Source organism: Equus asinus, chromosome 8, assembly GCF_041296235.1.
Source record: "Equus asinus isolate D_3611 breed Donkey chromosome 8, EquAss-T2T_v2, whole genome shotgun sequence".
Lineage (NCBI taxonomy): Eukaryota > Metazoa > Chordata > Mammalia > Perissodactyla > Equidae > Equus > Equus asinus.
In genome coordinates, this window is record NC_091797.1 from 46,435,374 (window position 1) to 46,459,201 (window position 23,828).

At 39.0% G+C, this 23,828-nt stretch overlaps 1 protein-coding gene across 4 annotated transcripts in view; it reads left to right on the forward strand.

Moving 5' to 3' along the window:
- The window catches only part of KIAA0319 (KIAA0319 ortholog), a 94,311-nt gene that overhangs the window by 13,813 nt on the left and 56,670 nt on the right, over window positions 1-23,828 (forward strand). For 2 of the 4 annotated variants that reach the window (XM_044777015.2, XM_070515563.1), the window contains exon 2: window positions 22,870-23,025. The exons of the other annotated variants lie outside the window; for them this stretch is intronic. In XM_044777015.2, the coding sequence (XP_044632950.1) occupies window positions 22,971-23,025 (55 nt within the window). In that variant the 5' untranslated portion in view covers window positions 22,870-22,970. The remainder of the gene's footprint in view (window positions 1-22,869; window positions 23,026-23,828) is intronic. 4 annotated transcript variants of the gene reach the window in all.

Genomic DNA, 23,828 nt, shown 5'->3' on the forward strand with positions numbered 1-23,828 from the left:
TTTCTCCAGTGGCAGACTAGCCAAGATTATCATGGTCCCTGATGTAAACCCAAGTTTTCAGCTACTTCTCCTGTTGGTTTCTTCATTCTGCCAGGGCCACAGCTCATGACCTAGGTAGGCTCTTTGCTGTGGATCCCTCACTCTGTCATTCATTCTGATCTCTTTATCAGACAATGATTATGTCTTCTGGAAGTAAGGAAGGCAGGAGGGCAGGAAGGCAGGAAGGAAGGACGGAGAGAAGGAAGGAGGAAAGGAAGAAAGGATGGAAGGAAGGAAAAGAAATACGGTCATCAGGACCTAACCATCCTCCCTCCCAGTTTACTCTTAGTGTGGTTCTCTCCATGGCTATGACTGAGCTCTAAGTCCTCAGCAGAAATTTTGAATAGGAAATCGTTACCTCCAGTTGACAATGATCTCTAATTGTTCTGTCACCCATGGTGCATCTTTCCATTGTACACCTAAGAATGTCTTGGGAGAGCCTGTCAGCTTATGATGGTTATAGCATTCTGTTGACCTAACAGCATCATAACAATAGCCGTCTAAAAAGAGGATGAAGTCCTCTTTTGTTACTAAAGATATATTACATATTATCCTATAGAGAATTTGGAAAACGCAGAAAAGTAGAAAGAAGAGAAAAAGAGTTGAGTTCCGCTGGCCTAAGCTACTCTTTGAAAGACCACACAGTGAATGAATTGTCCATTGCTTCCTTTTTGAAGTGCTAATGAATTATCTGTTCAATATAACTCACTCTAGAATGCTGCTAGAGTTTAGCACCCAGGTTTCAATCTGCAATTTCTAGAAATTACCATTATTCCCTCTTGAAAATCAGAACATCTTGAACATCTCTTTTTCTCCTAGAACCTTTCTTTTTCTCTATAAATCTGCACAGGTTACCAAGACTAATTACACAGTCAAACCTGCAAATTTTTTGTGTATCTTGGGACATCCTTTATCTGGGCCTCCCACTGGAATATAACCTTCTCAAGGGACATTTCTGTTCCCCACTATGTTCCCAGAACCTAGAATATTGCTTTGTCTATGTAGGTACTCAATATGATTTTTAAAAAATAACAGCTTTATTGAGATATAATTCACATACCACAAAATTCACCCTTTTAAGTTTGCAATTCAGTGATTTTTAGTATATTCACAGAGTTATGCAGCCATCACTGTATCTAATTTCAGAAATCTTCATCACCTCATTTAAAAAACCTCATATCTACCAAGCAGTGCTTCCCATGAGTCCCTGGCACCACTAATTTACTATCTGTTTCTATGGGTTTGCCTATTCTGGGCGTTTCATATGAATGGAATCATACAATATGTGTGTGGCCTTTTGTGACTGGCTTCTTTCACTTGACGTAATGTTGTCAAGGTTCATCCATGTTGTAGCATGTACCTCATTTTTTTAATTGCCAAATAACATTCTGTCTTATGAATATACCATGTTATGTTTATCCGTTCTTAAGTTGATGGATATTTCATTATTTCCACTTTTGGGCTACTGTGAATAATGCTGCTATGAAAGTTTGTGTACAGGGTTTTGTATGGACATATATTCCCAGTTCTCTTGAGTATATACCTAGTGGTGGGATTGGGAACTCTATGTTTAACCATTTGAAGAACTGCTAAACTTTTTTCCAAAGTGGCTATACAGTTTTACACTCCTAGCAGCAATGTCCAAGGGTTCCAATCTCGCCACATCCTCTACAATAGTCTTTGTTAGACTTTTGGTTATAACCATCTTGGTAGATATGAAGTGATATCTCATTTTAGTTTTGGTTTGCATTTCTCTAATGACTAATAATGTTGAGCATCTTTTCATGTGCTCATTGGCCCATTGTATATCTTCTTTGGAGAAATGTCTATTCAGATCCTTTGCCCATTTTTTAACTGGGCTATTTGTCTTTTTGTTGTTGAGTATAATTCTGGATACAAGTCCTTTATCTTTATCAGATATATCATCTATAAATATTTTCTGCCATTCTGTTGGTTGTGTTTTCACTTTCTTGATAGTGTTTTTTGGTGAGGAAGATTGACCCTGAGCTAACATCCATGCCAGTCTTCCTCTATTTTCTAAGTGAGACGCCACCACAGCATGGCTTAGATGAGCGGTGTGTAGGTCAGTGCAGGGGATTTGAACTTGTGAACCCCAGGCCACCAAAGTGGAGTGCATGAACTTAACCACTATGCCACTGGGAGAGCCCATTGATGGTGTGTTTTGAAGCATAAAAGTTTAAAATTTTAGTGATGTCTATTTTATCTAGTTTTCCTTTTGTTTTGGTGCCTTATCTAAGAAACCATTGCCTAATCCAAGGTCACATGATATACACCTGTTTTATTCTAAGAGTTTTATAGGTTTAGCTTTTACATTAGGTCTTTGATGCACTTTGAGTTAATTTTCATATGTCGTGAGGTAGAGGTTCAACTTCATTCTTTCGCATGTGGATATTCAGTTTACCCAGAACCATTTATTGAAAATACTATTCTTTCCCCTATTGAATTGTTCTGGCACCCTTAACTGCAGATCAGTTGACCATAAATGTAAGGATTTACTTCTGGACTCTCAATTCTGTTCCATCAATCTATTTGTCTATCCTTATGCCAGTACCACACAGTCTTGATTAGGAGCTTTGTAGTAAGTTTTGAAACTGGGAAGTGTGAATCCTCCAAATTTGTTCTTTTTTTTCAAGATTGTTCTGGATATTCTGGTTACCGTGTCTTTTCATATGAATGTTAGGATCAACCTGTCAATTTCTGCAAAAAAGGCAGTCATGATTTTGACAAGAATTACATTGAGTCTGTAGATCAGTTTGGGGAATATTGCTATCTTGATCATATTAAGTACTGCAATTCATAAACACGGGGTATCGTTCCATTCATTCAGGTCTTCTTTAATTTCTTTCAGCAATGTTTTGTAGTTTTCAGTACACAAGTCTTACACTTCCTTTGTCAAATTTGTTTCTAAGTATTTATTCATTATGATGCTATTGTAAATGGAATTGTTTTCTTAATTTTATTTTTGTTTGTTCATTGCTATAGAAATACAATTGACTTTTATATATTGATCTTAATATTCTGCAACCTTGCTGAACTGTAATCATATTTTTGTGGACTCCTTAGGATTTTCTATATAGGAGATCATGTCATCTGCAAAGAGAAGTAGTTTTGCTTCTTTCTTTCAAGTCTGCATGCTTTTATTTCACTTTCTTGCCTAATTGTCCTAGCTAGAACCTTCAGTACAATGTTGAATAGAAGTAGAGATAGCAGACATCCTTGTCTTGTTCCTGATCTTAGGGGAAAAGCCTTTAGTCTTTCACCATTAAGTATGATGTTAACTCTGGGTTTTCATAGATTCTGTTTATCAAGTTGAGGAATCAATAAATATTTGAGAATTAATAAGTTTTTAATATAGTCATTTATATATTCTATATGCTTTTTGGATCTTGTTAATAAATCCATCCTTACTCAGAGGTTGTAAAGATGTTCCTGCTACATTTTCCTTTAATAGTTTTAAAACTTTGAGTTTCACAGTTAGGTCTTTAATTCATCTAAAATTTATTTTGTATATGGTATGAGGTTAGCATGATAACTTTATCATTTATCTGGAAAACCAATTTTCTCAGCGCTATTTCTATTCTCATTTTTATTGCCAAGTCTACTTGGCAGGCAATTTGATAGAAACATAAACGGAAAACAGAAATTGTTACCGGATGCCGCATTATACAACTTTTAAGACTGAGCAGAAACTTTGAATAGGACAGGATCATGTGGGGAACCACCACAGGTTCCACTGTTCACTCCACATTTCATTGCACATAGAAGGAAATCAAGAGGGAGCTGGAGCTTCATTTCCAACATCCAAATCTCACTTGAGTGTATTTCATTGGTTCTAAATTGAATCCAGAACCCTAAGTGCAAGGAAGTCTGAGAAATATAATTTTTACCTTTCCATCCCTGCTCTATGAGGGGTGAGGGTAAGAGATATATGAAGATGTGCAAATAGATTCTGAGTGTCAAGGTTCTTCCAATTATCTTCTAATAGGTCATTTTCTATTTTCTTTCTGACCTTTTCCTCTTCTGCACTACATTTAGCTGTCACTGTTTCTTGTTTATCATGTCACTCATCTTTCTTTCTCAGATTCCCTTTTTGCCGTAGTACCCCCTCAGGAAGGTTTTTCATTGAATATAACGGTGATAACATTCTGAGTTTCAAATGTCCAAAAATATATCTATTCTGCCTTCACATTTGACTAAGTTTTGTGCAACAAAGAGATTCAAAATAGTTTTTCTTTAGAATTTTGATCCCTCCATTGCCCTCAAAGTTCCATTGCTGCCAATGAGAAATATGTTACTCTGCATTCTGTTTTTTTTTCTTTTGAAGTTAATGTACTTTTTTCCTCTACGGGAGATTTTAGAGGATTTCCTTTACTTTTGGAGTCCTTAAATTTTATCAAGATATCTGGGTCATATCCTGCTTATACTCTGTGGACACGTAATCTGAAGACTTCTTTTTCATTTCAAGGAAATTTTATTCTGTTATTTCTTTACTTGTTTCCCTCTATTGACTCAGTTCTTTTTTCCTAGAATCCCTTTCTTTTAGCTGGATGGTAGAAATTCCGGACTTGTCCTCATGCCTTCTAACATTTTCCCATATCTTCTATCACTTTGTCATTGTGTGTGTGTGCGTTTGTACACTAGGAGAATTTCCTCGACTCTACCTATTAGATCTTTAACGTGCCTTCAGCCACGTAGAAAGGATGCTCTGGAACCAAATTGCCTGGGTTTGAATTCTGACTCTGCCACTTTCCGGCTGTTTCACTTTGAGCAAGTGAATTAAACTCTTTGACACTGTTTCTTCATGTGTAAAATGAAGAAAATAAACACACCTACGTCACTGGGTTGGTTTGATGATTAAGTATGTTAGTAGATTTAAAGTGTGAAGAACAGCCTGGGCCTGCCACATAGGAACTACTCAATATATATTACCTGCTAGTATTATCAGCAATTATTCCACCTGTTCATTAAGTTTTTATTTTAGTAATCCTATTTTGAACTTCCAAGAACTTTCTATTATTCTCTGATCTTTTTCCCCCTCTTTTGTAGCAGTCTGTTTTTATTTTATGGAGGCAGTATCCTCTCAAATCTTTCTGAGGATTTTAGATACTATGTGTAAAATTTTTCTTTGTTCTTTAACCTGACCTGTTTAATGATCATGGGCCTTCTTTTTTGTGCTGTTTTCTTTTATTTCTCAAGTATCTTGCAGTCCTTGGTTGCCTATTCTTTTTGGTTTATCAAGAACTCTACTGGTTAGGATATTTGGCTGCTTTCCTTCTGTAGCTGTCCGCTCACTGATTGAATGGGAAGTTAACTGTGGCATCTGAGTACATGGGTGAGCAGTGTCTGGGCAGGTTTCCCTCTGGTGTGGGTGGGTGGGAACTACCCAGGTTGCCCGAGAGCTCTGCTCTATAGGTGCCGTCTCCTTGCAGGGCAGAGCTGTGTGTCTCAGATTCTGTGGGCTCTCCTCTTTTCAGATGCCCAGGGCTGCCACTAAAGCCCTATGCAGGCAGAACTCACTCTCCTCAGAGAGAGGTTCTCTGGCTTTACTTAAGATCTGTTTTCTTTTAAGGCATCTCCCAAAGATTGTGTGATGGCTCATTCCATCTCTGCATTCATTGGCTCAGGCTTGGAGCTTCTCCAGGGCTCCCTCTGAAGGTCCTATGCTTCCTCAGTTTCTAGGGAATGGATTTTCTCTTTCTCCATCAGTTCCATGCCATCTGCTTTCTATCTTCCAGGAATTCTTTAAAATTTCTAGTCAATCAGTAGTTGTCATTCTCATTTTTCTAGTGTTATAGTTTATTTTCTTTCATCTGTTCATAGTCCTGCCTGCCCTCCCCCTTTCTTTTATTTTTTATTTGTCAGTGGGAACATGGGAAAGAGGGTAAAGAGAATGTCCAGTCTGCCATCTTGAACTAGAAAGTTTTGTTTTTATTCTCAGCTTGCCAAAATTCTATTCATGAAGCTAATTTCCCCCAGAAAGATTAATGTGAATATACTGGCTGTGTGTGCTGTGTCTCTGGACAGTCCTTGGAATGATGATGACCCTTGTCTCCAGGACCTGGCTCTTTAGAGAGCTCAGATACTTTGAACAGCAAGAGTGGAACCGTCCCTCTTGAATGAACACCTGGGGACTTGGTCTATTACTACCGAATCCTGCTTCTCCCAAGCTTTGATGATAAAGTAGATGTAAGTAACTATTATTAGAGAACCATAGGACAAGCAGCTGTGCCATATATCTCCCATCCCACCATCTGTCAATGGTGCCTAAAATGCCCTTTGATCATCAGCAGTCTCCATATGAAAGTGCTAGCCTCCTCGGAAAGAATAAGACCTTAAGGCTTAAATAAATAACAGTCTACACCTTTGCCTTGAAGCTTGGGTTTACTGAAACCTGAAGGAAGGGACTCGATGGAGGGGATGCGGAGGACGCAACTGAGACTCCCTAAAATGGAAGACAGGCATAATTATACACTTCTCAGTTTTTCTATGTGCCAGCTCTGGCTGGTATCATATTGCTTCTGTTTCTTGCTTTGAAGTGAAATACCAAAGAGAATTGGCAGGAGGAAGTCACTTCTTTGCCGGCACAGGCATAATGGATAGCAGTTCTTTAGGGATAGGTTGAGGATAGAAAAAATGAGAACACAATTGTGGATTGTCAGCATTTCCTTCAGGGTACAACAGGAGAGGCCCTCATATTTGGAATCCTCCTAGATAAGATTAAAACCAAGCTCTGGAGTGCTACAGCCCTGCTACAAAAAGGACTTTTTAAAAAATTTCTGAAGTAGAATTGCATATTTTTTCATGTCTGAATGTCGAGCTCAAGAAGCTTGACTCTCCTACTCCCCACCACAACATTGATAAAGTATATTGAAAATAAATTGCCAGCTTTCTTAACCAAGGAGATACAGAACAGGATTTCAAACCAATTAATCTGGCAGAGTTAGAATTAGCAGCGATTGGAATCCACTTAATTGTCGTTTTAGTCAGTTGGTACTTTTAATGATGTTGGAGCTGTGCTGGGTTTTCTCTGGCTGAAGCAGCCGAGGAATTGCTGCCGTGTGATTTGCAACTCTGCTGACAGCAAAATGTGGCACTCTCCGGACCAGAAGGCATTATTTTATTTTAAGTTTTTCCCCCTTGTACATTAAGCCCTCCCTGCAGCTCCATCTGACCAGGTGAGAAATGTTGTTTATAGAATCGTTTGAAGATAGGCCTGTCCCTCCCCTTACACACATCCCCTCTCTCCTGCTCAAATTCATCACTCAGCGATTCTCGCCTCTCTTCTCTTTCTTTTCTATTTACGCTTACTCCCTTGGTGGAGTTAACCAGTCTTGTGGCTTTGAATGACAACTGTATGGTCATGACTCCCAGGTTAGATCTCCAGCTCCTCTCTTCTCTGAACTCCACATGTATTGATCTTGTGGCCTGCTCAGCAGTTCCACTTGGATGTCTTGCATTATTCCCCATTTTGGGTCATGGCAACCCCATTCTTCCAGTTCCTCAGTCATCCTGGGCTCTTGTCTTTATCTCAGACCCTCCATCCTATTCAATCCGCGGATGCTGGCGGCTCTCCCTTGAGAATACGTCAACCTGACTCCTTCTCGGGACCTTCACTGCTACGACATGGTACAAGACACCATCCTCCCACACCATTACGCAGGGACCTCTGCCTTGTCTCTCTACTTCTGCCCTGGCCCCTCCCACTCTCTTTCCAACATGGCAGTCGAGGGAGCTAATCCCGCAACACTTCCCATCTCAGAGGGAAAGCAGAAGATCCTTTATATGACCCTCAAACTGCAGTGTGGCTTCCCAATGCCTCCCTAACCTCACCTTCTGGTGCTTTCTGCTCTTCTAGCCATGCTGACCTGGCTGTTCCTGGAACACACGGGCATGCTCCCTCCTCAAAGCCTTTGCATTTCTCGTTCTCTCTGCCTGGGACTCCTTTCTTTCAGACATCCACACGATTCATTCTCGCATCTCTTTTTAAGTCTTTGTTCCAGTGTGACCCTCTAAGTTTATTACTTCTTCAGCAGTGTCTGATCTGCTGTTTAACCCATCCTCTGAGCTTTGGAAGCAAAAGTGTTATGTTTTTATTTTTGGAAGTTATACTTGGTTATTTTTCAAATCTGCCAGAGTCTTTTTTTGTATATAAATCTTAAACCTTACTATTTCCTTAAATGTTTTAGGCATCTTGTTTTATATTTGTGTGCCAGAATTTCATTATCTGAAAATCTTGGGGACCTAATTCTCTTGCATTTCTTCTCTGTTGCCTTTCTTCATGGTGCCTGCGTTTTGTCATTTTGAATTCTAAATTCAGGTGTGTCTGGTTTGTCTCTGAGGGTTTAGGAGAGTTCTTCCAGAAAGGTTTATAATTGCCTCTGCCAGGTACCTGCGGTAGTGGGCACTACCAACCCAGGAACACTTTAAGTTAATTTCTCCCTTTGAGGTTTGTTGCACTAAACTTGTCATGAACAGTTGAGCCCAAACATGTGAGAGGCAAACCTGTGGCTGCCAGTTCTCAAGGGAGAATTTTTTCTTCACTCAGAGCCCAGTGGCCGGATTTTTTTTTCTAGTTCACCCTTTCACCCACAAGGATCTCTTTCTTAAAGGTTCCTGGCTTTATGAGGCACTTTAATTCCAACCCCGCAACTTGAATGGGCCCAAAGCTCTGACTTCTGTCCTGTCTGTATCCATTAAACTCACGTCGCTGGGTTCTAGAAATCTGCAGGTATCTCTGGCAGCTGCCACTTCAGCATCAGCTTCCTGTTTGTTTTTGGCCTTGGGAGATTTCCCTTATTTTCTTGTGAGTGCACCTATATATTTAAAAAGGTGTTTATTGTATTTTCCTCAACAATCTCGATATTTTATTCCTTTGTCATTTTACAAAAATCTGGACTTTTCTCATATAGATTTAATGGTGTATTTTCTGTTTATAATCTCTGTCTTTCATGTAATACCGAATCATGGACTTCATGGTAATACATGAATATTATAGATCCACGGGATACACAATAATATTTAATCATACCCTAACATTGGACATTTGGAATTCTAATTTACTATTAATAATATATTTTTAATATTAATCGGACTAAATTTATTAAATTTAAAAGATTGCTTTTTGGGGCCGGCCCAGTGGCACAGAGGTTAAGTTCACACATTCCGCTTCTTGGTGGCCCGGGGTTCGCCTGTTCGGATCCCGGGTGCGGACATGGCACGGCTTGTCAAGCCATGCTGTGGCAGGCGTCCCACATATAAAGTAGAGGAGGATGGGCATGGATGTTAGCTCAGGGCCAGTCTTCCTCAGCAAAAAGAAGAGGATTGGCAGTAGTTAGCTCAGGGCTAATCTTCCTCAAAAAAGAAAAAGATTGCTTTTTATTTTGAGGTTATATCCTTCCTACTTTTGTGATACTAAAATATCAGTTTTTTCCTTTTTTTGTGTGTGAGGAAGATTGGCCCTGAGCTGACATCTTTTGCCAATCTTCCTCTGTTTTATGTGGGATGCCACCACAGCATGGTTTGATGAGCAGTGCTAGGTCTGTGCCTGGGATCTGAACCTGTGAACCCCGGGCCACTGAAGCGAAGTGCACGAACTTAACCACTATGCCATGGGGCCGGCCCCCTAAAATATCAATTTTTTTAATGAAATTATGGTAAACCAGGTTTTTGACTTATTTGTTTAAATGTCTTTACTTAACCATCCTTTCATCTATCCCTTAGATGAAAGGATCTTTTTAAGTTCCTTTTTAATTTGGCATTTTATTTATTTCTTGATAATAAGAGTGATGAGTTTCACTTACTGAGAAACATTTTGCAGTTTTGTCATTACATTTGGGAAAAAAATAGTGATAAATATATAAAAAACTAAGCAAGCAGCCAACGGAGACATTTATTAAGCACAAGAAGGACAAAAGTTTTTAAAAGAAAGATGTATGATTATATGTGGTTCATTAGTGAAGAATAGTTACTTAGTTATAATAAAGTAAACACTTATGGGAAATAAGTTATTTAAAAAGTCCATGTTGCATCGTGTATGAGTTTTTAGAAAATAAACTGTCATAAAGAACCTTATTAAAAATTCTACTGCATAAGAAATTGTCAAGTAAATTATTCACCTTAAAAACATCAAGATAAATTGAGCTTTTGTGGTGTTTGATACAATGAATTTTTAAGAATACCTTGAGAGGATCATGCTGAATTTTTTTTTTAAAGATTTTATTTTTCCTTTTTCTCCCCAAAGCCCCCTGGTGCATAGTTGTCTACTTTTAGTTATGGGTCCCTCTAGTTGTGGCATGTGGGACACCGCCTCAGCATGGCCTGATGAGTGGTGCCATGTCCGTGCCCAGGATCTGAACTGGCGAAACCCCAGGCCACCACAGTGGAGCGTGCGAACTTAACCACTTGGACACGGGGCCAGTCCCCGTATCAATCATTTTTGTAAAGCCTTGTATCCAAAGAGTATTTCAACAGACAAAGGGTCATTAACATTTACAGCAGCAAATAATATCTTCTGTGGAAGAGTCTGGGGGAAATTATTCACTTTGACAATGTTTTCTTGGGCTTTTGTTCCTTCTAGAAAGCACTATTGTGTTTAGGAACTGTGTATCATACTTACAGAAGAAATTCACTTTTTTGTTTGTTTGTTTTTTGTGAGGAAGATTGGCCCTGAGCTAAGATCTGTTGCCAATATTCCTGTTTTTGCTTGAGGAAGATTGTCGCTGAGCTAACTTCGGTGCCAATCTTCCTCTGTTTTATGTGGGATGCTGCCACAGTGTGGCTTGATGAGTGGTGCTAGGTCCGCATCCCAGATCTGAACCTGCAAATCCTGGGCTGCCAAAGCGGAGGGCACAAACTTGACCACTATGCCACCAGGCCAGCCCCTCATATTTTGACCATATGCTTTTTTGCATTAAGAGGGACTTCCTCTCTGACATACTGAATATAAATGGACTATAAAACTATGAAGTAGCCAAGAGGGAGAATGTAGGGAAGGAAATGTGTGTCTATGTAAACGTGAGAAAGAGAGAGTTTGAAATGGAGAACTCAAGAAATAATGATATAAACAGTATTTTACAAAGGAGAGTGCAAGTACGAGACAGAAGAGTTGAAAGTGTTGAAAGTAGCTGGTTGCGCCTTCAGAGTAGGCCTTGGGGGTGGGGAGCGGGGGCAGGAAACTGTGGTTTGGTAGTACTATCTGCCTGTAAAACTGATTCACTTAAAAATGTTTAGAGGCAACATCACGTTATCTAAAATAAAAACACATAAAAACATGCTCTGTGAGAGTTCCTGCTCCCAGCCGTGTCTCCTACCTGCTCAATTTCCCTTTTCCTCCCCTCCACATATACCACTTCTCTTAGTTTATTTTATCGTCTTCTGTGATTTCTTTTTGCAAATTTGTACAAGCAAGTAGGAATCCTGTCTTCTTCACAAAGGTATCATGCTGTAAACACTGACCGTGCTTGCTTTTTTCACTTTAAAACCTAAAGATCTTTCAGTAATATCAGTGTGTGTGTGTATAATGTATATTACAGTGTGTATATACATATGTGTATATTATGTACATATGTATAATGTATGTACACATATACACAAACATATTATCCACACATATATTGTACATATGTTATATATTATACATATGTGTCCATATAGTCTGTGTATATGTGTGTATAGTATATATGTACATATACATATATAAGTATATATGTGTGTGTATAAAATTCTTTTTTTATAGCTGCATACTATTCTATTACTTGGATATATCATAATTTGTTAAACCAGTCTCCTGTCAATTGATATTTAGGTTATTTCCAATCTTTCCTTATTAACAATGCTGCAATGTACGTATATCATTTTGCATGTATGCAAATAAAAACCAAGGTAAAAAAGATGTATAATGTAAAGTAATTCATGTTAAAAATTCATAATAATTTGAATCTAAAAATTGTGTGTCACAGTTAACTTTTACCTATCCAAGGGGAGATTTACCATTCATTTATTCATGTATGCATTCATTCAATAAATTTGAGCTCCTATCATGTACCAAGCCCTCTTCTAGTTTCTGGGGATAGCATTGCAACCAAAGGTCATGCCCTTGTGGTTCACAGCACGATGCTTTGAGAACTAGGCTTTGAGATGCTGAGTGATGATGGCACTGTGAGGTTACTTGGCAGAGAGGAAGAGTGACAGGGAGAACAAGGCCATTCATTCTGCTATACCTAATTGCTGGGATTTTCTATAATAAACATTTATTGTTTTTGTAAATTAGAAGACAACCCAATTAACTTTTTTTTAATGGAGAGAGGCACATAAGACAGCACAGAATAGTGGAAAGAACAATTCCGGACACACTTCACACTTGGACTGGATTCTAATTTTTGGATATCTTAGCCTTTTTGAGCCTCAGTTTCATCATCTGTAAAATGGGGATGATGATCTGTAATTGGGGGATTTTTCAGAGGATTAAAACTAATGCGTGTAAAGTGTTGGGGACATTACGAAATAAAATTTCATAACATTTTTACAAATGTTAATTGTCCTTTTAATACTTGTGGTGATAATCTAGCCTTGGGACATCTCCCGAAGAAGGAGCAATGACATCAGCTTGGAGGCTGGGTTTGGGAAGCAGAGGAAGCCTTCTTAGAAGAACTGGCTTTTGAGCTGGATATTGGCAGGGTAGGGCAGAGAGCACAGGGAGATTGGTGGATGTTAGAAAGAAGACTGGGAGGAGGAGGGCATGGAGAGGGGTGTGACGGATTTGCTCTCTGTCCTGGCATATTTCAGGAATTTTTATCACTGACTCCTGTCACCATTTGAACCAATCTGTGCAATATGCATGCAATTCACCATAATCGTGGGAGACCTGCCATGGGGCCATGGGGTTGTTCTTACTTACTTGACCTGAGTTTATTGCTCACAGCTACTACAGTGACTTTTTCTAAGATCAAAAGTGAACTCAACTGCATGAAATGGAAAGAGAAATACATGAGTAATATATTTCTTCCTATTCGCCACAGGATAGCTCTGGGCAAACCTTACCAAAAAACAAGGCAGTTAGGAAGTAAATATCAGAAATGTTGGATTCTGGCTGTCACATACTGGATTTTTTTTTCATTCACTCAGCTCCACCTGAGATGAAAGCTGTCTGCTGGCTTTGAAAACTAATTTGTTTCAGAGAACCATGGTAATTCTCTCTCTTTGAAATAGGGATTACTGAATTTAAAAATTGAAAATTGAAATACGAATACATATCTTTTTTTCAGTGACTTGTTTTCTAGGTCTTTCCCTCATTTTGGTTCTTTTTTTCACTTGAATGATGGTAACGCCCTGTGTTCTTTCTCTTAACAAGTTGTTCATGCTTACATGAAACGGTTTCATAAATCACTGGGGATTCAGCATATTGACTGAATCTGGGTCAAGCTGTTACTTCTTTGAGTGAAGTATAAATGTCAACTCTTTCTCTCCATAGTGTTGTGTAGCGAGCCTCCTCTGGCGAGGGATATATACTGGTTGTAGTTCTAACTAGCTGCCCAGGACTGCCTGGGCATTTTCTCAGAGCTGCGGTTGCCTGACAAAATACAGTGCAAATGTGTCCTAAATGTCGCATAATAAAAAAATTATTTGTTATTTGTCTGAAATTCACATTTAATTGGGAATCCCATATCCTTATTTGCTAGATCTGTCTGCCCTACTCATACCCCATCCGCCTCTGTGTTATAAGCAGAGGCATTCCCTTCTTGAGGGTGACCTTATGTGGGCTCTCTATCGTGTTATTTTCTGAGGCTTTTGATGCTCACTAGACCTAAGCCTCCAGTGACCACGCATAATGGCAAGAAAATTAAATTAGTTAATTAATATGAAATATTAAAGATACTTACGTGATTCAAAAGGTACAAAAGGCTGTTTTTTAAAAAAGTCTCTCTTCCAGCCCTCTCCCTAGTCATAACAGACATTAATGATTTCTTGTGTACTCTTCCAGAAATATTTAACATTTTCAAACAAATTCATCCTTATGTCTTTTCCCATCCCATTCCCTTTTCCCACAAATGGTGAATACCACTTACACTATTCTAGACTTTGCTTTCTTCATGTAACAATAAGTCTTGGTGTACACCAGCATGCAAAGAATGTCCTCTTTCTTCACAAATGCAGGGCATTTCGTGATATGGGCAGATTGTAACTTATTTAACCAGTTCCTGGCGGACGAAAGTTTGGTTGTTTCCAGTCTGTTTGTTAATATCAACATTGCCGCCAGGAATAACCTAGTGTGCACGGGACTGCATTAAGTATATCTGTAGACTAAATTCCTAGAAGTGGAATTGCTGGAATGTGCATGATGTCACATTGCCCTTCATGGGGATTGTGCCAATTTACATTCCCATCAGTAAGGACCGAGAATACCTGAGGAGCCCCATACTCTCACCAACACAAGGAAATAAAACTTTTTTCGTATATGACAATCTCATAGGTGAAAAAATATCTCTTACTTTTAATTTGTGTTCCTTTTTTTATGACTGACTTTGCGCATCTTTTGAAGTACTTAAAATGCATTTATACTTTCTTTTCTGTGTTCTCTCTGTTGATAGACTTTTTCTATTGGATGGTTATTCATTTGAGGGCATTCTTATGTCTTAGGGAAATTATCCTTTGTCTATGATGTGAGTTGCAAATATTTTTCCCACTTTGTTTTTGATACTTTGTCTTTATATGGTGATGTTCCCATGAAAAATTTTATTTATCCATATCTTTTATTAATGGATACAATTTATTCATTCTTTCTATTATGATTTCTGAGTTCATATCATGCCTAGGCATTCCCCACTCAAAGATTATAAATACAATCTCTCATAGTTTCTTCTCTTTTTTATAAAACATTTTATTGAGATATAGTTCATATATCATACAATTCACCCACTGAAATTGCACAGTTCAATGGCTTTTAGTGTAGTCCCAGAGTTGTATAACTCTGTAACAATGTATTTTAGAACTTTTTTATTACCTCAAAGGAAATCCCATACACATTAGAATTCACTCCCCATTTTTCTCCAACCTCCCCTATCCTAGACAACCACTAATTTACTTTCTGTCTGTATGGATTAACCTATTCTGCATATTTTATGTAAATAGAATCATATATTCTGTGGTCCTTTTTTTTTTTCCTTAAAGATTGGCAGCTGAGCTAACGACCATTGCCAATCTTCTTTTTTTTTTTAGAGATTGGCACCTCAGCTAACAACTGTTGCCAATCTTTTTTGTTTTTGTTTTTTTTCCTGCTCTTTCTCCCCCAAATCTCCCCAGTACATAGTTGTATATTTTTTAGTTGTGGGTCCTTCTAGTTGTGGCATGTGGGATGCCGCCTCACCGTGGCCTGATGGGCGGTGCCATGTCCGTGCCCAGGATCTGAACCGGCGAAACCCTGGGCCTCCGAAGCGGAGCGTGAGGACTTAACCACTCTGCCATGGGGCCGGCCCCCTTTCTGACTGCCTTCTTTCACTTAGCATAACATTTTAACTTTTTTTGCATAATGTTATCCAAGTTAATCCATATTGCAGTGTGTGTCAATAATTCATTTCTTTTTATTGCTGAATAATAGTCCACATATAGAAATATCACATTATGTTTATCCATTTTTCAATTGACGGACATTGGGTTGTTTCTACTTTTTAACTATTATGAATAATGCTTCTAAGAACACTCATGTACAAATTTTTATGTGGACATATATTTTCATTTCTTTTGGATATACACACAGGAGTAGAAATGCAAGATCATATAGTAAGTATGTTTAACTGTTCGAGTAACTGCCAACCTGTTTTCCAAAGTGGCTGTATCATTTTACATTCCCATTGTAATGGATGAGGGTTCTTCTTTCTCTATATCCTTGACAACATTTTTTATTGTTTGCTTTTTTGATATTAGCTGTGCCAGTAGGTATGAGGAGTATCTCATTGTCTTTTTGATTTGCATTTCCCTGATAGTTAATAATGTTAAGCATAGTTTCATGTGCTCATTAGCCATTTGTATATTTTCTTTGGACAACTGTCCATTCAGATCCTTGCTCATTTGAAAACTTATTTGTCTTTTTATTATTGAGTTGTAATAGTTATTTATATATTGTAGGTACATGTCCCCTATTAGGTAAGTGATTTGCAAAAATTTTATCCCATTCTGTGGATTGTCTTTTTACTTTCTTGATGGTGTCCTTCAAATCACAAAAGTTTTAAAATTTAGTGATGTCCATTTTATCTGTTTTTTCTCTTGTTGTTTATGCTTTTGGTGTCATATCTAAGGGCCCATTGCCTAATCCAAGGTCATGAAGATTTACACCTGTGTTTTCTTCTAGTAGTTTTATAGTTTTGGCTCTTGCATTTGGGTCTTTGCTTCATTTTGAGTTAATTTTTAAATATAATATGTGGTAGAGCTCAAATTGCATTCTTTTGTCTGTTAATATCTGGTTGTTGCAGTACTGTTTGTTGGAAAGACTATTCTTTCCCCATTGAATTGTCCTGGCACCTTTGTCAAAAGTCAATCCCATAGTTTCTTATAGTACTTTTATAGTCTTGTTTTGTACATTAGGAATTTATCTTGGTGTAAGGTGTGAGGTAGGGATAAAAGATAATTTTTTTTCAAATGGCTACCCATTTTTCCAATATCATTTATTTAATAATCTCTTTTTTCCCCACTGATTTGAGATGTCATATTTAATCGTGTCCTGTAGTTTTGTAAATATTTGGATTCATTTGTTGAATATCTGTTCCCTTCAGTGATCTATCTTTATACCTGTATCATCTATTTTAATGATTGTCACTTTATTTTCACTGTCTGATAAAAGTAGTTTCCCCTTAATTCTCTTCTCTTTCAAAAATTTTTTGGCTTTCCTTTGTTGTTTATTATGCCATGTGCACTTTAGAGTCAGTTTTGTCTCATTTCTCATTTTCCCAAATAAAATTTCCGCCAGTATCATTTTTATTGGGAACATAGAAATTGTAGAGTCTATCTGTTCAAGAACATTTATTCATGTTTTTCTCCATTTACTTAAGTTTCTTTGTGTTTCTCAGTAGCATTTTAAAGTTGTCATAAAATAGATAGGCAAATATCTTGTTGAATTCATTCTTAGGTCTTTTATTCTTTATTTTTTTGTTTGCTGTTTTTGCTGTGCTCTTCTACTATATCATCTATAGTTTTTTTGTTGTTGCTATAGCCTTCCACTATTTCTTCTAACTGGTGGTTGTTAATGGTAAAAATTTTAAGAAAAACTAGACATAACTTAATCTTCTACTTTTTAAAAAATATTGTCTCCTTGAAGTTTAAAAATAGACATTTAGGTGTCTTCTTTCTACAATACAGTCACTTTGTTCACAGGGATTGCAAGTTATTCACATGCATACCAGCAATTTTGAAATCATCTGTCACTTAAAAAAATGTTTTTAACTAAAGAAACATTTTTATTTAAAATGTATACTTGTGTTAAAAGATTAGCTTTTTGAAACCTAAAATTGTTAATGTTAGTAGGTGAAAAATTAGTAAAATAGAAGCCAAAATATATCAACTTATATTTTAAGATTGATCTCTTTCCTCAAGAAGTTTACAATTTAGTTGGAGAAAAATATACATATGCTTGAAAAAATTAATTACTCCTGTAAGAAAGCATATACTGGCTATCATATAAGTGGTTTCAGAATTCATGGGCATATTTGCCACTTTAAAAAATAACTAAGTTATCATAAAGTTTTGGCCTTTTATAGTATTTGAGATCTCCATAAAGCAACTGTCATTCACTATATGTCTCTGCTCTGAGCTTACCTGAACCTAGGCATTTTGCAACCCCTGCACTGAAAAAAAAGAAGACTAAGTAATGTCTTTTACCCATTAAAATAACATCTGGCTCCTTATAGTAAAAAGTTCAAGATAAGCAGTGGCATAAATGAGATAAAAGTTTATTTCCTCCTCAGAAGAACTCAAAGGTTGGCAGTCGAGGGCTAGTACAGCAGCTCCACGTCATCAGGGACCTCCCATCTTTCTAGCATTGACTTGCATTCTCAAGGCCTCTGCATAGTCAAAGATGGCTGCTGGGCCCTAGCCTTCGTGCTGTGTTCTAGGGAGCAGGAAGGAGGAAAGAGGAGGAGAGCAAAATGAGCTATTCCTAGAAGTTGTATACAATAGTTTCTTTATATCTGATTGGCCTGAACTTAATCACATGACCTCACTAAGCTCCAGGGGGTTTGGGAAATGTAGTGTCTTAGCTGGGTACCCTGGTGCCCCAAATAATTATCTGAGTCTTATTACTAAAGAATATGGGGAGAACGTTCACTGAGTAGATGCCCAGCAGTCTTTGCCACAGTCACCCTCACCTCATTCTTGAGCCTCACTGTTTCTGCCTCCTTGACCTTCATCCCTTTCTTGTCCAGGTCCTGGCACAAGAAGGGCTCCATCATTACTTGTTGAATATATTTTTGTGCTTTGTGCATCTCTGGGCTCACCCCATTCCTATGTCTCATTCATTCTCTGATCCCATCCCTGAGCCCTCCTTACCCCATCTGTGAACAGTGGTGGCATCACTATCATCCAAAGAGAAAGAATGCAGTTGGGATGAGGCTTCTGCGATGGTCTAGGGGTCATGCGTGATAGGCAGCCCAGAAATGGAGTGGGGTTTAGGAGCAGGATCAGGCCAGAGATGTCAGGAGTCAGAAATATCTGTTCTATGTACCACTTGGTAATTTTTTTTAAAGCTGCTGTGTTAGAATGACCATGTCAAAATAGCTAAGCCTTCTTTAAATATAAGAATTATAATTGTATTTTATTGATATAAAGGTAAGATGTTTTCAGTTTAGAAAAAAGTAGAAAACACAGATAAGAGAGAAAAAAAAAGGAAGAGAAAAAAATCATCAAATGGGAGAGAAAAATTATTCTCACCAGTTTTCACCTTGGGAGGGGCATTTCCTTCAGATCTTTCCATGTATAAAGTTGATCCATGCGGAGTTTATGTAAGGCTATCTGGATTTGTACTATTTATAACGTTTTGAACTTGTTAAGGCTTGTTTTAAAAGCCCTATTTTACCACTCAGATTTAACTTTACCTTTGATCAAAATTTTTAGAAAGCTAGACAGGATTTCTATGTGAATTCTTTAATATTTTTCTTCCTCTTTAATGAGGACGTGAAACCAGGAAGGTGGCAAAAGGCAAGCAGCGGGAGAGAGCATGGCTCTATCAAGAGAGTTGGACAATTCAGAGACTGAAAAAGTAAGGAAGGTCTTCTTAAGTAACCCAGAGTGGAAGGTGCTTCCAGAACCCTAGACAAGGATTGGGGCTGCAACAGGGAGAACTCAAGATCTAGAGTCTAAAGACTGACTCCGAAACTCAGTTTCCTTTTGTGTGAAATGGGAATAATAAGAACTCCTACCTCAGAGAGAATTGTTACAAGAATCAAATAAGATAATATACATCAAAACCTAATTTAACCCATGAGGTACTAAATGTGTATTTAAAAAAGCGAAGTCTGTAAACTATTAGAGCTGAAAAGACTTCTGATAACATCTAGTCCATATGCCTTTTAATGTCGAGGAAATGGAGATCTGTTGTTTGCTTGCATTAATGTACTGAATAGAAGAACCTTAAATATGATATTGAGGATAGGAAATGCTTTTGTTGCTGAGCACTCTGAGTTTGCACTGAGATACTGACAATGAATTGCTTTCTAGAGCGTTTCAGGTACAATATGGTGGTTGGTTGCGAAGGTACATTGCACAAGGGTATCTGCCATATAGGGTCAAGGAGTTGGAAACTTGGCCCACAGTCCATTTGCCAACCTGTGTGTCTTTGGAGCATTTTCTGCCCAGAGACAAACCTTTTCTTAATTTGCCCAAAGGTACCCGAGGATATGGTGGAGGCCTAGCCCTTATCCCTGGATTCTTGACCAGTCATCCGTGGCTGACAGCAGCACTGCTTTTCTGGGGCACTGTCTTGGGCAGCTGACTGAATGCCATTCCTAGAGGGCTGGCTGCTGTTCACTTGCCTTTTGGGTCGGGAGTGGTCAATTACTGTAGATGGAAGATGGCCAGTCTTCCTTTCTATCCTCTTCACATCTCAAACCACACTTTCCTCGCTGGAGCGAAAGGAAGTTATTGGTGGCAAACTCTTTGTTTTTTGTTCTTCCTCTGGGGTTTTAGGCATGAAGCTTATGGGACTCTTCCTGAACATTTATTTTCTCCGCTTTACCTTAATGAAGCTGGTGTTCTGATGGGCTTTGTCATCCTGACACAGAGAAGTGTTGTACCCACTTCCTGACTTTACCCGAGGTCACCTTCACTCTGGTTCCTTTCTAGTCTCTGGGTCTAACTCAGCTCAATAACATTGGGCCCTTGGAGGTCCCCTTTCACCTCCCTCGAGCACTGGCCAGTAATGGTTGTAGGGTGGGCAGCAATGTTGTCTTGACAACGTGGTCAACAACATTGACAGACCAAGTGGTCTGTGTCAGAGCCATCAGTGCAATTCAACAGGAGGCGTTCTTCTAAGTTTGAGTGGTTTTTGATGAAGCCTTGCAAGAGGTCCCCAGTTCCAAAACCCCCTTCCATAGAACGCTGTGTTTGATTTTGTTTGTAGGCTTCTTGTCCTTTCCAGTTGCCTCTGCTAAAGTTCATTTGTATATCAGGACCCACAAGATGGAGGCTACCCCAGTGGCCAGGCCCATGGCACAAAACTAAACCTCAGTCAGCGTGCACTTGTGGGAAACACCTGTCAAGGAAACCTAATAAACACCGATCACCATCCTCCACCTCAGCTCTAGCTAGCTCACCTTACCCTGGAAATAGGCCCTGAGAGCCTTATAAGGAAACCTCACTCTTGCCCAAAGCACCCCCTCCCCCGCCAGGGGAAGCGCACTCCACTGCTGTGAGGCACTACGCTCCCCCAGTCCACGGATTGTTTTCCCTTCAATAAAGGGCATCAAACTCATTACTAAATTGTTTTAGTTTTGTCTTTTGATACCTCCCACCTTCCCTAGATTGCCATGTTATTCTTGAATCCAGCTAGGAGGCCTCTGTCAGGGTGTGTCACCCTCTTTGTCATCCCTGGTACACTTGAAATTTCTAAATGTACTGAGATGCTTCTGGAAAGAGGGAGGGGAGGTGAGGAGTCTTGTTCTGTCATAAAAGGCTGAGTCTAAGTGTCGATGGGGAGGGAACAAAAGAGTAGGTGAGGAGAGTGGCGTGAACTGGAACTAAAATCTAGTTTACCATGACATACCAACTTGCAACTCACAGCAAGGTTCTGACGCACTCATTAGGAAGCCCTTATCTAGGTGTGCTTCCTCCTGGGAGCCTTTGTTATGTATTTGAAATAGCAAGTACTAGGGGTCCAGATCTCCTAATACTGGTTTTTCAGGCTTGGGTGAATCAATGAACTTTATTTATTTATTTTTTTAGCTAATCTTCTTCTTCATTTTTTTCCCCAAAGATTGGCACCTGAGCTAATATCTCTTGCCAGTGTTCTTTTTTTTTTCCTTCTTCTTCTCCTCCCCAAAGCCCCCCCAGTACATAGTTGTAGGTCTCTCTAGCTCTGCTGTGGCATGCTGTCTGGCTCATGCCGCCTCAGCATGGCCCGATGAGCGGTGCCATGTCCGCGCCCAGGATCCAAACCGGCGAAACCCTGGGCCACTGAAGTGAAGCCTGCGAACTTGACCACTGGGCCATAGGGCAGCCCCAGTGAACTTTTTTGAACCTCAATTTCATCATCTGTAAGGCAGAGATAATAATATTGCTTGGATTGTTGTGAAGATCACACTAAAGAAAGTGCCAGGCAAAAATAAAAAGCTAATTTTACCATATTTCATTGAATCTAAGATGCTAGTGATTATAAGATACATCATTATTTTAAATACCACTAAAGAAAAAATCCTGTATCATACCATGGTACATTGCTTTTGTATCATTTAGAGTATTTCTACCCAATGAAAGAGATTTCTTTAGGCAGAATTTTATCGTAAACCATTGTTGTGCATATGTAAAAAAGAACTATAGGGCGGCCGTGCCAGTGGTGCAGGGATTAAATTCAGGCGCTCTGCTTTGGCCACCCAGGGTTTGCCAGGTGGGATCCTCAGCGTGGACCTAGGCACTGCTTATCAAGCCACGCTGTGGCAGCATCCCACATATAAAATAGAGGAAGATGGGCGTGGATGTTAGCTCAGGGCTAATCTTCCTCAAAAAAGAAAAAAGTAGAAAAAAAAGGATCTATAAGTGAATATAAATTAAGGTATCTTAAATTTCCTCACAATCTTAGTCCATTTCTGCTGAATCCCTTGTCAAGGCAGTTAGTGATATCTGTGTTTCCACACAATGTTGTGCTGTGCGGTCACAAGCACTGGGGATGCAGCATTTCTTAAAAGAGTGCTTCACGTTGTCTTCCTTCCAAGCCTCTGACACCAGTTCTGCATAGTCAGTCAGTATGCACAAGCAATGGCATCTATTTCCTGCCCAGTGCTTGGCCAACTTAAGACTCCCTATTTCAGAGATGGTAAAGTATGAAAATATTTGCATGTTAGAATTGATAAAATGTAGCAGTATGATTGATTCTGTCTTATTTCATAGGTTTGGGCTTGTAAAGGGAGAAAGCATGAAACCCTTTGCCTCTTCTTAGGAACTGTACTTGCTGTTTGAACAAACTTCAGGTGGATGATTTGCCTGGGATGTGGCCCTGTGGTGTTCATGGGATGGGCTTCCCACTGACATGAATAAATGAGAGAAATAACTGTGTATGTTTTCACATTTACCTATTCTTTTCTTCCTTCCTGTCTCCTTTCTGTTTTTCCTTTGAAGTTCTTGAGGCCAAATCTGGCTCCTAACATCAAAGGAAGTGTGCACCAAAGGCCTCTCAGGGCTGTCCCAGAAGCCTGCCTCCACCCACTGTGTGAGGTAAAATGGCGCCCCCCACAGGTGCGCTCTCTTCATTGCTGCTGCTGGTGACCATTGCAGGTAGGAAACCATTACCCTGGAGACACCAGTGTCACACCTGGGCTTCCTGTCTGGCTTAAACAACTCAGATCAACCTGAAGTGAAGGTGCTATGTGTTTGCTTTCCAAAAGAATTATTTTACATATAAAAGGCATGAAAGGCAGACCGCATGCATGAGTGGTTTTCTGGAAACAGGAATTTAAATTGTTTTTTAATATCATGACTCTTTTGGGGAAAACAAAATCACATTTCATATATATTAGGAAAACTTTCTACTTATATATTTATTTAAAAGAATTGCACAGTAGATCTTTTTGGAAAACAAATGACCAGACTCTCTTTTATCATAAATCTTTATTTTCATATATTCTGTTTGCTTACTGTGGGTACACCTAATGCATAAAATCATTGGTGAGCATCAATTCTGGTGATCTATGCCTGGGCGAGGCCAGCCAAGCCCATTTGAACTTACCAAGGACTGAGGTTAGACGTATGGCCAGGGAAACTGATTTTATGTCTAGGGTTCGTCAGTGTGGTGAAACCATGAGGCTTACCTTAGTGTGACCCTTGTTAAAATGTGGTTTCCTAGGACCCATCCAGATCTACTCTATCAGAACTCCTATTGGGTGTGGCTCAGGAGTCAATAAGCACCTGGACAGGATTCTGAAGCATCTAGATTTTTATAAGCACCATTTTAGATTATACAAGGGCAACTTTAGAAAATGCTACCATTGGAAAAGCCCTGTCATTCCCTGGAGATTAGTGTCCCCATGCCATCCATCCATCTTATTAAACTCACCAACGCTTAGTGTGTGAGACAAAAT